The sequence below is a fragment of the Pristiophorus japonicus genome, chromosome 5, assembly GCF_044704955.1.
Source record: "Pristiophorus japonicus isolate sPriJap1 chromosome 5, sPriJap1.hap1, whole genome shotgun sequence".
In the NCBI taxonomy this organism is placed as follows: domain Eukaryota; kingdom Metazoa; phylum Chordata; class Chondrichthyes; family Pristiophoridae; genus Pristiophorus; species Pristiophorus japonicus.
Window position 1 is genome coordinate 149,112,736 of NC_091981.1, and position 17,107 is coordinate 149,129,842.

General features: G+C 41.9%; 1 protein-coding gene across 1 annotated transcript in view; it reads right to left on the bottom strand.

Annotated features, from left to right (window-relative positions):
• The window catches only part of scin (scinderin), a 228,983-nt gene that overhangs the window by 60,838 nt on the left and 151,038 nt on the right, over positions 1–17,107 (bottom strand). Inside the window, exons 7-9 of the mRNA XM_070881019.1 lie at positions 16,111–16,199; positions 14,235–14,450; positions 9,734–9,855 (exon numbers count right to left, since the gene is read on the bottom strand). Of these exons, the coding sequence (XP_070737120.1) occupies positions 9,734–9,855; positions 14,235–14,450; positions 16,111–16,199 (427 nt within the window). The remainder of the gene's footprint in view (positions 1–9,733; positions 9,856–14,234; positions 14,451–16,110; positions 16,200–17,107) is intronic.

Genomic DNA, 17,107 nt, shown 5'->3' on the forward strand with positions numbered 1-17,107 from the left:
GTACGCAGTACTCTAGCTGTGGCCTAACTAGTGTTTTATACAATTCAAGCATCTGTGTAATGTGGTGACCAGGACTGTACGCAGTACTCTAGCTGTGGCCTAACTAGTGTTTTATACAATTCAAGCATAACCTCCCTGCTCTTGTATTCTATGCCTCGTCTAATAAAGGAAAGTATCCTGTATGCTGTCTTAATCACCTTATCTACCTGCTCTGCTACCTTCCGGGATCTGTGGACCTGCACTCCAAGCTCCCTCTGTTTCTCTACTCTTCTCAGTATCCTACCATTTATTGTGTATTCCCTTGCCTTGTAAGCCCTCCCCAAATGCATTACCTCACACTTCTCTGAATTGAATTCCATTTGCCACTTTTCTGTTCACCTAACATGTCCAGTGATATCTTCCTGCAGTCTATGGGCTCAATTTTCGCGACTGATTTGAGCCATTTTTTTTGAGCAGGCTGCTTTTTTTGGCCTAAGTTTAAAAAAACACAATTTCCCCAATCAATTTGCACCAGCGTAATCAGTTAGTTACAATTTTTTTAGATACTTTTTTTTTCAGCTAAAGCGGGTGTAACTTGCCACCCGTGCCAATTCTGGTCATTTAGGCGAGTTTGGCCAGCTGAAAGTTACTCCAGTATCACGTGGCCTCGGCAGAAAAACCTTCTGGAAAGTTAAAGAAATCGGCACAGGTAATTAAATCAGCGCAAGTAAGTGCAACAGATGCCCGGATGCAGCAGGAAAGGTAAGAAAGAGGGGGGGAGAGAGAGGTGGGGGGAGAGAGAGAGAAGGGTTGGGGGGGGGAAGAGAGAAAGGGGGGTGGGTGGAAGAGAGAAAGGGGGTTGGGGGAAAGCCTTTTGGGTATAGTTCGGTGCCGGGACCGGGAGGGAGGAGGCCATTCAGCCTGGGATAGGGGCAGGGGAGCAGACCGGGAGGCCACTTGGCCTGGGATGGGGGGGGGGGGGGGGGTGGGGACACCGGCAAGCCCTTTGGCCAGGGCTAGGGGTGGGGGAGCGGGACCGGTACCAGTACCAGCAAGCCACTCGAGGGCAAGCAGAGCAGGAGGTCCTACGGCCTGGGATAGGGTCGGGGATCAGCACCGGGGGGGGGGGGGCGGGGGGGACTTTAATAATTGGAGGTAAGTTGCTGCAATATATTTTAATGTATTTTTAAGTTGATGTAATGTGTTTTAATGTGTTTTAAGTTGATGTAATGTGTTTTAATGTGTTTTTAAGTTGATGCAATGTGTTTTAATGTGTTGTGGGCTGGCTGTATATTGCACTTTCCAGCCTCAGCTTGGATTGTGTCCCTGGTTACCGTGGCAACCCGATCTTTTTGGCGCAGATCAAGGCTCCACCTCTAAAACAAAAGGACAGGTTAGGCTGCGCCAAAATGAAGAAATCAAACTGGGAAGCTTAAAACATTTCTTTTTGGTGTACTTGGGTCCCCCAAAAACGGGCATAACTCTTCAAGCACGCAAAAAAAAAGCTTTGGGGAAAATTGAACCCATAGCTTTCTTCTTCATTATCAACCACACGGCCAATTTTTGTATCATCTGTAAACTTCTTAATCATGAAGTTTAAATCATTGATATATACCACAAAAGCAAAGGACCCAGTAGTGTACCCTGCGGACCCCCACTGGAAACATCCTTCCAGTCACAAAAAGGCCCGTCGACCATTACCCTTTGCTTCCTGCCACTGAGCCAATTATGGATCCAACTTGCCACTTGCCCTTGGACCCCATGGGCTTTTACTTTTCTGGCCAGTCTGCCATATGGGACCTTATCAAACACCTTGTTAAAATCCATGGAAACAACATTACATGCGCTACCCTCATCGACTCTCCTTGTTACCTCCTCAAAAATGTTCAATCAAGTTAGTCAGACAAGACCTTCCTTTAACAAATCCACGCTGACTGTCCTTGATTATACCATGCCTTTCTAAATGACAAGTTATACTGTCCCTCAGAAGTTTTTCCAATAATTTGCCCATCTAATTACTAGGCTGACTGGACTGTAATAACTCCATCTATCCCTTTCTCCCTTTTTAAGAACATTAGCAGTCCTCCAGTCCTCCAGCACCACACCTGCAGCCAGAGCTGACTGGAAAATGATGGTCAGAGCCTCTGCTATTTCCTCCCTTGCTTCTCGTAGCAGCCTGAAATACATTTCATCTGGCCGTGGCGATTTATCTACTTTCAAAAGTGATAAACCCCTTAATATTGCCTCTCTCACTATGTTTATCTCATCTAATATTTCACACTCCTCTTCCTTAACTACAATGTCTGCACTATCGCTCTCTTTTGTGAAGACACGTGCAAAGTATTCATTAAGAACCATGGCCACATCATCTGCATCAACACACAGATTACCTTTATGGTCTCTAATAGGCCCTACTCTTTCCATATTTATCCTCTTGCTCTTTATGTATTTATAAAACATCTTTGGGTTTTCCTTAATGTTACTTACCAAAATGTTTTCATGTGCTCTTTTTGCTTTCCTAATTTCCTTTCTAATTTCATCCTTGCACTTTCTATACTCCTCTTGGCTTTCTGTGGTATTTAGCTCATGATATTTGCCTTATCCTACCCTGTATGCCCCTTGACATCCAGAGGGCTCTAGATTTGGAAGTCCCAGCCTTTTTCTTTGTGGGAATGTATTTGCTCTGAACCCTCACTATCTCCTGTTTGAATGCCTCCCACTGCTCTGAAACTGAATTACCTTCAAGTAGGTTTCCAATCTATGTTTGCTAAATCACATGTCAACTTATTAAAATTGGACTTTCCCCAATTGAGAAATTTTACTCCAAGTCTATCTTTGTTACTTTTCATAACTATACTAAATCTAATTGAATTATGATCACTGCCAACAAAATGCTCTCCCACTGATACCCATTCCACCTGCCCAGCTTCATTCCCTAAAACTATGTCCAGAACCACCCCCTCTCTTGTTGGGCTTGCTATATACTGGACAAAATGTTCTCCTGAATGCATTTTAAGACTTCTGCACCATCTATTCCTTTTACACTGATTCTATCCCAATTAATATTAAGGTCGTTGAAATCCCTTACTATTACTGCCCTATAGCTTTTGCACTTCTCAGAAATTTGCCTACATGTTAACTCTTCTCTCTCCCTCTGAGTGTTTGGGGGTCTATCGTACTCTCCCAGCAGTATGATTTCCTTTTATTTGTTCTTTAATTCAACCCATTTGGGTTCATTTGATGATCCTTCTAACATATCATCCTTCCTCACAGCTGTAATTGTTTTTTTAACCAATATTGTGACCCCTTTCTTTTTTATCCCCCTCTCTATCTTGTCTGAAACCCTGTAACCAGGAATGTTGAGCTGCTATTCCTGCCCTTCTTTCTGCTATGTTTCAGTAATAGTTATATCATAGTTCCACATGTCTATCGGTATCCTCAGCTCATCTTCCTTATTCATCAGACTCCTTGCATTGAAATATGTACCATTAAGCACTACCAAACACCTTTGTTGTCTATTTTCTAGCCATTGTTTCCTTTGCCTTCCAAACTCACTTGCTAATTTTCAGCCTTCCATTTCCAGCTTTGCTTCTCTCCCATCTGAATCTATACTCAGGTTCCCATCCCTCTGTCAAGCTAGTTTAATCCTTCCCCAACAGCACTAGCAACCACCACCCTGCGCCCCCCCCCCCCCCCCCCCACACAAGGATATTGGTTCAATCCCTGTTGAGGTGCAACCTGTCCAGCTTCTACACATCTCACCTTCCTCCAGAAATGGTCTCCAATGCCTCAGGAATCTAAAGCCCTCCCTCCTGCACCATCTCTCCAGCCACGTAGTCATCTGCTATATCCTCCTATTTCTGTACGCACTAGCACGTGGCACCAGGAGTAATCCGGAGATTACTACCTTGGAGGTCCTGCTTATTAATCTTACCTTGCTCCCTAAAATCTGCCTGCAGGACCTCATCCCTCTTTGTAACAATGTCATTTGTACTGATATGAACCACGTCCTCTGGCTATTCACCCTCTCACCTCAGAATGTCCTGCAGTTACCCAGTGACATCCTTGACATTGGCACCAGTGAGCTAACATACCATCCTGGAGTCATGCCTGCAGCCGTAGAAATCCTGTCTCTTCCCCTAACTATTGAATCCCCTAACACTATTGCTTTTCTGACCTTCCTCCTCGCGCCCTGTACAGCTGAGCCACTCATGGTGTCGTGGACTTGGCTCTGGCTGTACTCCCCAGAGGAACCATCATGCTCACCATTATTCAGCTGAATAACGGTTAGAGAACGAGATGCACTCAGGGAAGCTGTGGGGTGACCACTTCCTGAAATGTGTTATCCACATAGCTCTCAGCCTCATGGATGCACTATGGTGACACCAGCTGCTGCTCAAGCTCTTCCAGGTGAGGATGCTTCCTGTACATGTGATTGTTCAGGACACTAGAAATGTCACAAAATGTCATATGGCACAAAATATGCATTAGATGGAACTGACGTGCCTTGCTGTGCCTCTATTTATTAGATTACTCAATAAACTTCTAAGTTGGTTGCACTGTCTATTGCCTCTGGCCTTCCTACACTGTGGAAATTACCTGAGGCCTCTTGTAGCCAATTTATTTAACCACTTCCCCTGAGGTCGTTTCTCTCTGATGGAAGTTGGAGACCGAGCAACCAAAGAAATGCAAAAGTAGCCTGACCCTGGAAAATCGGCCAAGGTCAGAAGTACAGCTACAGGGCAGCTGCAAAGCCCAGCCTGCTGAGATCACACTGGGAATGAAACATCTCAGTAAAATGTATCTTAGTTGTGCAAAGAGATTCTAACCTGCATTGTGGTAGCTCACACACTCACACTAGGGAATTGTACAATACACAAGGACCATTTAAATCACCTTGAGGATCGTCTCAGATTCTGTGATCCTTGTATGATCCTCATTTGAAAAATCTACAGAGAAAGTTATTGGCACCTTTATAAAAGATCAAAGAGTATAGCAACACTGCAGCAGTTTAAGGAAAATACATTTTAACAGGAAGTTACATATCAGATTTAGTCAGTTTACATTGTGTTTACACAATACTTCATTACATTAATACCTTACACACATTCTAAGTATGTTTGGGTGGCTTTATTCATAAAAATTAAGTGTGTACCTCATTGAAATTCACACACCTTGAAAACTCTGTTCCTAACATGGAGCTTGTACGTGGGTGCATGAAACCTGTAATCTGGTCTGTACTACGTGAAGTCTTGAAGGAAGATTATGAATTTGCTGACAATTTTTCTGTGTTCGTTGTAGTTATTATTCTGCGCAGCTCATCTACTCCATGAAAATGAGACCCAAGGCCGAACATTGGGGGCTCCTCGGGCCTCACTATTCAGATGCAGGGATTATAACATGTGCCCTCTGCGTGCCCAAAATCCTAGGCTTGGGAGTCAGAGAAAGACGTTTCTGGACTAGCAAGTGTTAATCACACTGTTCTGAATCATTCTCTGATGAATCTAATAACAGCATGTTCCAGATAAAATCATTCCAGATCAAATGAAGTAGGTTGTAAAGAGCTTCAAAATGGGGATTCCACCCCCAATGAGTGAGATTGTTGGGAGCAGAATTTCACAATTTCAAGGATTATACATGTAAAATAATATCCTAGGGTAAGTGGAATACATTGGCTGTATGGTCAAAAATGCCTGAATTTACTTAAAAACAGCAAAAAATATACTAGATTTGTCACATAATCCTGTCAACAAATTCAACATTTAATTGAATTTGCAAAGTGTAGTGAATGGAGCTGTTATAAAGAATAAGAATCCTTCGATCAGGGCTGTGGGGAATGTAGAGATAGCTACAAATATATTTAAAACAATGTTAGTAGAAGTGCTTAAAGGCATGTCCAATCTTAATATTAATGCATTAGGAATCCAATTTTTAAGAAGCAGAATTGCAGATGATTGAGGGACTTAACCTAATATATAGCGCAATGAGCCATATAATTGATAACTTTAAATTTAAATAAGGTTTGCCCAAAGATTTGAACATGGCTGTTGAAGTAATATTTTGTCCCCCCAATATATGAAGGCAGAGAGAAAAAGACAAAACTTAGCCGAAAACCCTTCACTTTCGACCTTTCCTTTGTACAAACTCATTCTTATTATTTGTTTCCATTTTTATTTATGAGAAGCAGCAAATTTTGTGCTGAATGTTGTTTCTGTCACAAGATCACTTGTAGTGGGCATGACAGACAATGTCAGAGTCTTCTTGCCCCAAGGAAGAAGCATTCCATCTGGTAGCCTCACTTAGAACTGACAAAACCCATTATAACCAGGCTGTTGCATTTTAAACTGCCAAAAATGGAAGCTGCAACCTTCTGCCATTGACTTTTGAAGACCCACAACATAGATGGTTTAGTTTAAGTTAACTTTTGTGTAATCATATGAATTATAGAGATTCAAAACTGAATTATTCATTTATTGCACCCTCATTTGCTGGTATAAATAGTGTATTACATCACATCAAAGTAGTGTATTTATACACTACCTAGCACAGTCCACAGAGCTGACACTTAAGGGGAAATTACATCTCCTTGCTTAATTCCCGCTTTGCGGCAGTTTCAAAGCGTGGATTTTTTCGGGTGGGTGAGGTGACCACCTTGTCCTATAATGTACAGAGCACCCCATTGGCATTTCAAGTACTGACTGAACGGTGCATCTGCCATGGCCACCTGACTCAGTGAAACCTGGTCTGCAGGAAGCAGAGGCCTTGTAAGGTCAGTGCTAAACTTTCCTTTGTGGGGTCAGGATTGCTCCTCTGGGTCCCACAAATAAAGTCCGGTCCTCTACTTTCCTGGATGTCACATTCCCCTTCCCACCACATCATTTTGCCAACTCTCCTCCCCCCTCCCCGCCCCTGTCCCCCCCACAATTTGCCTGAGTGCCAGCGGATGACCACCATGCTGCCTATTCTTCAACCCGCAACAATTGGCTAGCTGATTCGTTCTGCCTGTTTCGGGTGCACAGCTGGATGGTGGCATATAAATGAGGCCCAGCCATTAAAATCCTGCGCAGGAGTTAAAGTTGCCCCTTTATTTTCCTTCAATTTTCTCTTCTTTCCTGAAGACACTGACCTATTTTTGGCATGCAGTTCCATGGGCATTAGCTGTCCACTCATACTTCACTCAAATAATCATTCTTCATGTGTGAGTACTAAGAGGGTTCTCAACCTTGAAGCTGTCAAATCTGAGCCTGATCCTGTCTTCACTTGTCATGCACACTTTCCAGCAGGAATATCCAGAGTAGAATCCCGAGTTAAATTTTCCCCTTCCTAGTCTAGGAACACTAAGACAAATTATATCATCTCTACCCTGAGTCTGGCTAAACTCAGCTAACCCAGCACAGCCCAGAAGTCGAGTGTTTGTGCTCTGTACAGCTCAGTTCAGCACTGGATAGTGTATTTTACAATTGCGTCATCTGCTGAGCCAAATACCTTTAGCACTCTGTCAGCACAAATGAATAAGAAATATAAAATAATTTAAATAGATTATTTCAATAGGAACATATTTACAATGTATTTCCTATAAAAGAAATTTTCTTTGAATAAAAACATTTGCTCATATGAGAGTCTTCTCTTTTCTGAATTTCATTGAACTACATGAGCTCTGACATTAAATTACATTTTTCCTTCCGGTGTCAACTAACATGAAAATCTTTTCCAGCATTTTTATTCTTTAAATTTCAGCCGTGTAGCAATTGCGCACTTTCCCCCCTCTTTAGATTGTAATACTGTTATGTCACAGAGTATTTTGCTGCTTGTTAACTTAACTTTCATTTGGAATAGCATTCTATATTTGTACTTGTTATTCTTATACCGTGTTATACATTGAACTCATCTTCTGCCTTTGTTAATCATGTGCCTATAATCTGTATTTTGCTGTGAGAACCTGTCAACAACATTCCCAGAGGAGCCAAGCCTCCAGTCAGTAACGGTGCTCCATTTTCAAAGGAAAAAATTGCTGCAGTCCTACTTAAATTAAACATCAAAAGCACAGCCGTATAACACCAGGCTCTGACAGGCCAATGCTTTCATGCCTTTCAACATGACAGCTTATTGGCAATTTTAATTTCCTGATGCTGATGTAATATGACTTGTAATAACTTTATTTTCCTGTAATCGGGTTTTCAGGTTGTCTCATTTACAGTAATAAATGTACCATCATTCATCAATACAGTTCAAACAATCTTATTCTAGTCTATAAGCAAATGATTCCTTTCCTCCTTTTGATATCATACAACCAAAAATTTAGAGGGAGATGTTAACTGGCACCACTGGGCGGAAGCATGGAGATTGTGCCCTAAAACGGTAGGGAAAACTCACCAATCAGTATCCGCTCTCAATCTGGCCCACGGCATCTTTGGGCGGCTGGAGCGGCTGATTCATCAGGTAGGCCTTTTTACTATGCAAATTGGAGTCCTATGATGTACATGAATGCCATTTTGAGACATAACTGGGCGGAACATGTGGTTGAACCGATGGGGAGCCAAAAAGGTACATTTTTAATTATTTTTGTAGAGCCGGGAGAAGTAGGAGAGCTCCTCTATGCTCCACAAAAATAAGGTGAGTTTCCCCTCTCCGCGAATGACCCCACCCTGGACATATCTTGATGCTGGCTGAGGTGGACTTTGGGACACCTGATTATGCGTCTGATAATGTGTCAAGCTGCAGTGAACCGCCCTTTTGGCACGTGTGGTCGGCCAGCTGTATGGTAATTAGGCCCGGCCCTCACAATGGATATTGGCAATATTGGGGGTCCGACCAGCACATTCCACCAGTCGGCCTCTGGATAATTAAAATCTACCCCTTCCTATTTCTGTCACCTCTTCAGCCCTCCGAGATATCTGCGGTCCTCCAATTCTGGCCTATTGTACATCCCTGATTGTAATCGTTCCAACATTGGCAACTGCCACCACACGTTAAAAAAATCCACGCACAGGCATCTTCCACATTCAGCATGTAGTTTGGGACCTGGAATATTAGATCCTTCATTGAGTCACCTGCAAACTCATTCCTTTTTGGCTTGGAAGCAAGACATCCTCGATACAAGGGACTGCCTATGATGATTGGCAACCTTCTGCTGTCTAGGCCCTAAGCTCTGGAATTCCTTTCAAAAACCTCGCCACCTATTTTTCCTTCTTTAAGATGCTCCTTAAAACCTATCTTTTTGACCTAGCTTTTGATCATCTGCCCTAATATCTCCTTATGTAGCTCAGTGTCAAATTTTGTTTGGTAATGCTCCTGTGACGCGCCTTGGGATGTTTTACTATGTTAAAGGTGCTATATAAATGCAAGCTGTTGTTGTGACCATGTACATTACCTTTTGTGATGTTTCAGTGGGAAATATTCAATAAATACACGTCATTATTTTATTCAAATTTTTGAAAAAGTCAAGCAAGAATGGTCTTGCCCGACAACATGGTGAAAAGCCTGCCTGCGGCCTCCGCCACAAACTGACACAAGTGAGTTTGATCTACTCTCTGCTTGGTGAGACAATTCATCTCAAAAGAAGGAAATCTGATAGCCCTCTGTTTCCACTATATCTCATTGCAGACCAATGGATTTACACTAATAGTTCCCATAGACAATTATCCAGACCAATTTGGCATCCACTCTGAGGGAGCGCAACAGTGTGTGAATTTTGTTGTCAAATTAAGCTCACAAAAATAGGGGATAAGCATGATCTAAGATTTGATATACACACCAGGTATAAATGATCTGTCCCAATCTGTATGTATAAAGAATGATGTAACAGTCACCACCGAAGAATTGTCCATATGTACTACAGTCGACAGGAATCCGGCCAGAGCTCTCAACTCGCCATATCTAGAACAGTACAAAAGGGATGAGTGGAATTAAAGTTTTGAAATATATCCATTCAATTGCACATATGCAACAAAAGACAGCATGTAATTTTAAATAGTCTCAGCTTATCAAAGAGCTGGTGAAGAATGTTGGTGAAGGAGCTACGCTATGCTGAGTAAGTTGTCATTGTGCTGTATAAGAACATAAGAACATAAGAATTAGGAACAGGAGTAGGCCATACGGCCCCTCGAGCCTGCTCTGCCATTCAATAAGATCATGGCTAATCTCATCATGGACTCTGCTCCACTTCCCCGCCCACTCCCCATAACCCCTTATCCCCTTATCGTTTAAGAAACTATTTATTCAATGTCCCAGCTTCCACAGCTCTCTGAGGCAGTGAATTGCACAGATTTACAACCCTCTGAGAGAAGAAATTTCTCCTCATCCCTGTTTTAAATGGGCGGCCCCTTATTCTAAGATCATGCCCTCTAGCTCTAGTCTCCCTCATCAGTGGAAACAACCTCTCTGCATCCACCTTGTCAAGCCCCCTCATAATCTTATACGATTCGATAAGATCACCTCTCATTCTTCTGAATTCCAATGAGTAGAGGCCCAACCTACTCAACCTTTCCTCATAAGTCAACCCCCTCATCCCCAGAATCAACCTAGTGAACCTTCTCTGAACTGCCTCCAAAGCAAGTATATCCTTTCGTAAATATGGAAACCAAAATTTCACGCAGTATTCCAGATGTGGCCTCACCAATACCCTGTACAACTGTAGCAAGATCACCCTGCTTTTACACTCCATCCCCTTTGCAATAAAGGCCAAGATACCATTGGTCTTCCTGATCACTTGCTGTACCTGCATACTATTCTTTTATGTTTCATGCACAAGTACCCCCAGATCCTGCTGTACTGCGACACTTTGCAATCTTTCACCATTTAAATAATAACTTGCTCTTTGATTTTTTTCTGCCAAAGTGCATGACCTCACACTTTCCAACATTATACTCCATCTGCCAAATTTTTGCCCACTCACTTAGCCTGTCTAGGTCCTTTTGCAGATTTTTTGTGTCCTCCTCACACAATGCTTTTCCCCCCATCTTTGTATCGGCAGCAAACTTGGCTACGTTACACTCAGTATCTTCTTCCAAGTCATTAATATAGATTGTAAATAGTTGGGGTCCCAGCACTGATCCCTGCGGCACCTCACTAGTTACTGGTTGCCAACGAAAGAATGAACCATTTATCCCGACTCTCTGTTCTCTGTATAGAATTAAAGAAATGAAAACTTGCATTTATATACTACTTACCATGTTCGAATGTGCTTCCCATATAATGAATTACTTCTGAATTGCAATCACTGTTGCCATGTACCACGAAAAATGATGAATTGCAAAAAATAGTACAAAAAGACTTTGGGGTCAATTTTAACTGCTCTTGCCAGGCGGGTTGCCGACCTGTTTTACACCCCACCCAATTTTCCTTCAGTAAAGTACTGAGGGAATGCTGTGCTATCAGTGGTGCCGCCTCTTGGATGAAACATTTAACTGAGGTCCCATGTGCCCTCTCAGGTGGATATAAAAGATTCCATGGGCAATATTTGAAGAGCAGGGGAGTTTTCCTGTTGTCATGTCAAACATTTATCTCTCAAAAAATATCAGTGAAACATATAATCTGTTTATTTATGGGACCCTCCTATTTGTGGGACCTTGCTGGGTAATTGGTGGCTGCAATGTTTATCTATATTACAATAGTGACTACATATCAAAAAAGTACTTCATTAGCTGCAAAGCGCGTTGGGATGTCCAGAGGTCATAAAAGGATCTATATATCTGCAAGTTCTATGTTTGTTTCTTTGCAAAGGGTTTGACTTGGTACCAATCAGATGGGTTGCAATGGTCGCCTCTGGTGCTGTATTCTCCTGCTGAGCAGAACCCATAAAATACTTCCCCATAAGGCAGAAGGGAGAATCACAGTGAGAGTCAACTCAAGCCATATTGTGCACCCCTCAGCAACAGATCACAGAGTGACACTGACAGAGTCCTTGAAGAGCTATACCAAGATTCCCGCTCAAATTTGTGCTTCTGATCACCATTCTCTGTCACTAAGGTTCATTAACATCATAAGGTCATGAACCCCATACAGAAAGCCAAAATCATTAATTACTCTAAATACAACTTAATTATAGCTAATGACCTGCTAATTGTGATGTACATAAATCATACAATCTTCACAGAGGCAAATAGTCTTCAGTCATTATTGATTGATAATGATGTATTAACATTTTTGACTATATAAGTGATTTTATACTATTCTATTTTTGAAACATAGAAAATAGGTGCAGGAGTAGGCCATGTGGCCCTTTAAGCCTGCACCACCATTCAATATGATCATGATCAAAAAGAACCCCAATGCAACTTCAATACCCCATTCCTGCTTTCTCTCCTTTATGCTTTATGCCCCTTTTATACCACAGAGTTGTTTTTGATGACAGGAGTGGCATCAGAGACAACTCTGTATTTAACCCAGAAGGGTTGATTTTCACTGCCTTCCCCTAGGGCAATAACTGACTCAAAATGAGCTGGGTAGCCTCACTGCCCTGTCTGCACCTGCGATGTGGCCGGCTCAAGGGACCTACAATTGGGTGTTCAAAGCGTCCGCCCATTTCAGGTGATGGCTCCTTTTAATATGGACATTGGGGTCCCATAAAAAGAACCCCAATTGGCATTTTGTTCAGAACTTGCACAGTGCAGGCTCCGATCAGTTCCACAGACGATGGAACCCAAAAGGCCGAGCAATGTTAAGTGTTGAATTATTTTTGTGGGCCACAAGGTGCTGGAGTACTCCTCTAGGTCCACAAAAATAGTCTAGGCTGCTGCCACCCCGGGCCCCCCACCCTCCGTGATTGAATGATTGAATGTTCCCCCCCTCCCCCCGCAACTTACCTTGCTGCCAATCTTGGCATCAGTAGCAACAAACATCTCTCAGAAAGAGGACTCCTATGACCAAAAGTGACAGGGATGCAAAAAGAACAGTTTGGGCTGGTTGAATTTATTGATGGGTTATCATTTTGCAGACAGACTACTCAGCTCACACGTAAAGGACAGAAATGCAGTTTTAGCAGTGCTAGCCTGGAAGGACCGACTCCAGACATGGGGGGAATATCTGCCATAAGATCCATAAAGCCACTATGACTTGATTTATGCATGCCTGAGATTCGCCTGAGATTCACAAAGTTACAGTCGTGATTTCAGAGTGACTGTGCATGCACAAATGTCATGTTTTCTTAGTTCACTGCTGCTGAGGCACATATTCGGTACTAACTGGAACTAGCACAATACTAAACCACTTCCAACATTACAGGATTACCTGTAGTGGCACTCTTCCAGCAGAATAGATTCAATAATCTAAAAGGACACAAATTGCATAAAAGCAAGACCTGAATCGTGATAATGTACTTTCAACACACAGGCTTGTTATTTAAAATAGAGCCATTTTGTCTCTTTCCATATATATTAAAATGACAACCAAGGAAAAAAGCCTTTATACATGCATGGAACACAGTGCTTCTAGATAAAAGAGATTTGTGTTTAAATAGGAAATTCTATCAAAGCTAAAGTTAGAGCAAAGAGGAAATGGGGGAGGGTGTGGGTTAACCCACCTCTGTTTTCGTTTCCACACTTCAGTCTAATTTATCAAAATAGTCACTAGCAGTTTATGTTTAAGGTAGCCTGCAATGTGGATTGGTCCAACACAACATTGGGTCAGCTAATCAGCAAGGACCATGTCACGATGAAAAAACACTTACTGACAGCACATCTGGTTCCTTCTGGTCTCCACTATCTGCCATCTGAGAAAGTGTACAGATCATGAAGTTTGTGGATTTGACCCTATGATCAGTGCTGCTAGTTGGGATGGCAGTAGCTGCAGATGGTCCCAGACAAGAGACAGGACAAATCACCCAGGGTTTTCAATCCTGATCACAAACCAGCAATCCTGTTGGAAATACATATATGTGGAATCCAGATAAGCACAAAATCAGGCTTGGCTATGATGGCCACACGGTCAAATCATCAATCGACACTCATGGCTGGTGATGAAGAACAGCCAATTGAATGAGACACTGAACAGTTATCGGCTCCCGTGCAAGGGTAATGCAGTATGAGTCACCACTCTCAGGAGAGGTAGGACAAGGCGGAAAATTGAAAAGAAAGTATGGGAGTTTCTATCATCTATCTTAGAACTGCACTTAATCAGACTTCTCTGAAAGTGAACGGAATTGTTACAGCGTAGCTCCTCAGACTATTATTAACCAATTTTCTCATGGCACAGTCATTTTATTACAGTTATCATATACATTTTCATTTTCTCTGTTTCCCACAAAGATTGTGAGTTACCTCTGTTTTTCCTGAGCCATCATCCACCATGTTATGTTTTGCAGCCATCTGAGGGCAACTGTGCAGTTTTGAGGCATCAAATTTAATCTGCTTGATTCTTGCAATTGACTCAGTGACATACACTTTTCCAAATCCCTCGCTTTGATTTATGTCTTTCCAATTCTTAAAGAACTGTTTGAAGGTTGGAGTTTCTCCTCCTTCAGGAAGGACTTGTATCTGCAGTGAGAAACAAAGCTTTAATTTCCTGCTGTAACAATCTAATATACAGTGGTAACAGAAATTCCACAGATCCCATTATCTTTGCAGCTTCTCAATATGTCTGATTTTCAAGTAACCATTTTGCTGTTGCCCCTTTTGATTGTTGCTCTCCACATAGCAGCTAAAAGGATGTCAACTACAAGGTACTCAACTGTAAGCAGTTACACTGTACTCTACTTATAGTGGGCACAGTTAATCTGGAAAATTGGATAAACCAAACATCAAATGCTGATAAACCAGCAATGGCATCTGCCCAAACTAAACACATTGGGCCGAAAATTGCGACCTCGCCGGGTCCATGCGAAGTGTGCACAGACCCGGTGAGGCATCGCTGAAGCTGGTTCTCGGGGCACGATGCGCATGCGCCAAGAACCGGCTTTTCCGATCTGTCAAAATTTATTTAAAGAGATTCTATGCATCTCTGGGGGAAGGACATCCGCGGGGCAGAGATTGGGCTATGTGCCCAACTCTTGCCCAGCGAATGTCCTTCAACTTTTACACCTGGTAAAAGCAGGCATATAGCTTACTTTTACCAGTGTAATACTTTTAAAACATAGAAAAATTAAATTGAATCATTCATTTTTATATTAAAAACCCTGTCCATTAAGGTAAGTTTATTTTTAACCCAATTAAAACACATTAGAAAAAATTTCCAAAAAATATTTTCTTTTCTAAAACATTTAATTACATTTAATTTCAATTAATTTTAAATATGTGAGGTGTTTTATTTATTTATTATGCTGTGTTTCGGTGTTTCATGGTGTTATTCTCATTGATAGTAATGGGAGCCCATACAAACAGAGCTCCCATTTTTATCAATGAGATTACTGCATAGTGATTTGTGGTCCAGGCCCACGTGACTCCAGCAGATGCATTTGTACATGGAAGATGTGTGCTGTGCAGCAAATGAAGGCCTCAGACTGGAATCCTACATTCCTCCGGGACCAACAGGTAGTTTAGTTGCTTTTTTTCGGGTCAGAGGCGTTCGTACAAAGGAAGCCTCCAACTGCAATTTTCGGCCCAAAGTAACATGTGTACAAGATTCATAAGTTTGTTTGGGCATTAGTAATGGCTTGTACAGACAAGCTAACATGCATTCATGTTCTTGGTGTTTTGTGTGCAGATTTCTCCAGGCCTCCATGACCCAATCTTACTCAAGGGGCCTTCATGATCTGACCTCAGTTTTCAGGTTTCCTGTAATAAATTTATTGTATTGGAAGGTATGCACTATATAACTATTACACATTATTAATACACATGATTTCTCCAAATACAATGGCCAATGGACATATCAGACACATCAGTTCTGCACAGATAATTCTGCTATAAACAACTTATAGTTAATAAGAAGTCTGCTGGATATCTGTTGACTAAACAGCAAAGTCTTCATTGTGAGGAAGTTGAAGAACTAGAACAGCGGTCTGTCCTTTTCATTACAAGGTAAGCAATGGAAGGATACTTCAATAATGCAATGATGAGGTTCAACTCGGTTTGAGTTCTATCAGTGATTGTTGTCAAGCAAACAATAAAAACATCCCAAGCACTACTAGTAGCATATTTTGTCCCTTAAGCAGACTTATTTAATGAAATAGCTCAGTCTCTTTTGAAAATATCTTACCTGACTATTGGCAGGGTAGCCCATTTTTTTAATGAATCCTTCAGCGGTCTTCATAGTTGCCTTTCTCTCCTCTGGGTTCGCATTTTTACCTAAACACCAGAATATTCCCTTGTTAAAATCAGCCAGAGTGAAATGCTGTGATTAGAAAGGCTTGTATAAATTAGCATTTTTTGTCATTTGAATTTTAATATTAAATTAAGTCATGAATTCATTATTTGAATAATTTGAATACCTTATTCACTTTAATGTGTATCCTTTCCTTATTCAGATGTTTCATACCTTTAGTTAGATTACAGATCCGCTTCAAATAGCAGCTGCAGTAATTGTCTGGTAAACAGCGAATGGAGGCTAGAATCATCGAATCCTACAGCGCAGAAGGCAACTTGGTCAATCGGGCCTGTGTCAGCCCTTGAAACAGCTGTCCATACAGTCCCACTAATTAGGTTAAGAACTGAAAAAAATCTAATTTCTCTCAACTGAATGCATTCTCATTTTGAGGAGAACATCTTTTTTTCCAGTCGTACGTATGACTGACATACATGGACCTCCCACCCCCACCCCCACAACATGCTTGATTGCCAAAGCAAACCTTTTCTATTTTTATGAAATGCAATGCACATGCTTTCCATAGTGGCTAACCCATTCACCTAAAGCCAGAGAACTGAGGTATAGTTTGGCAGAAGCCAATGCTTGGCGGACTCTCAGCTGTGCATGGGGTTGCTGCAAGAGTTTAACTCATAAAATCACACAACTCACCAGCACTAAGCACTGGTAAGTTTCCCAAAGCTTGTTGGGTCCATTGCCTTGGAGGGAAGAATCTCAACCGCCCCCATGAAGCATCTAACCCTCCATCTCTTATCCATGAGCCACAGGAGATAGTCAATGATCAACATCCCTGAATTACTGCAGACTTGTCTGGCTCAGGTAGCAGTTAGTCGAGGTTGCCACAAAGGATCAACTTGGTTCCAATCTCTCATCAACGAGCCTATTATTTTGT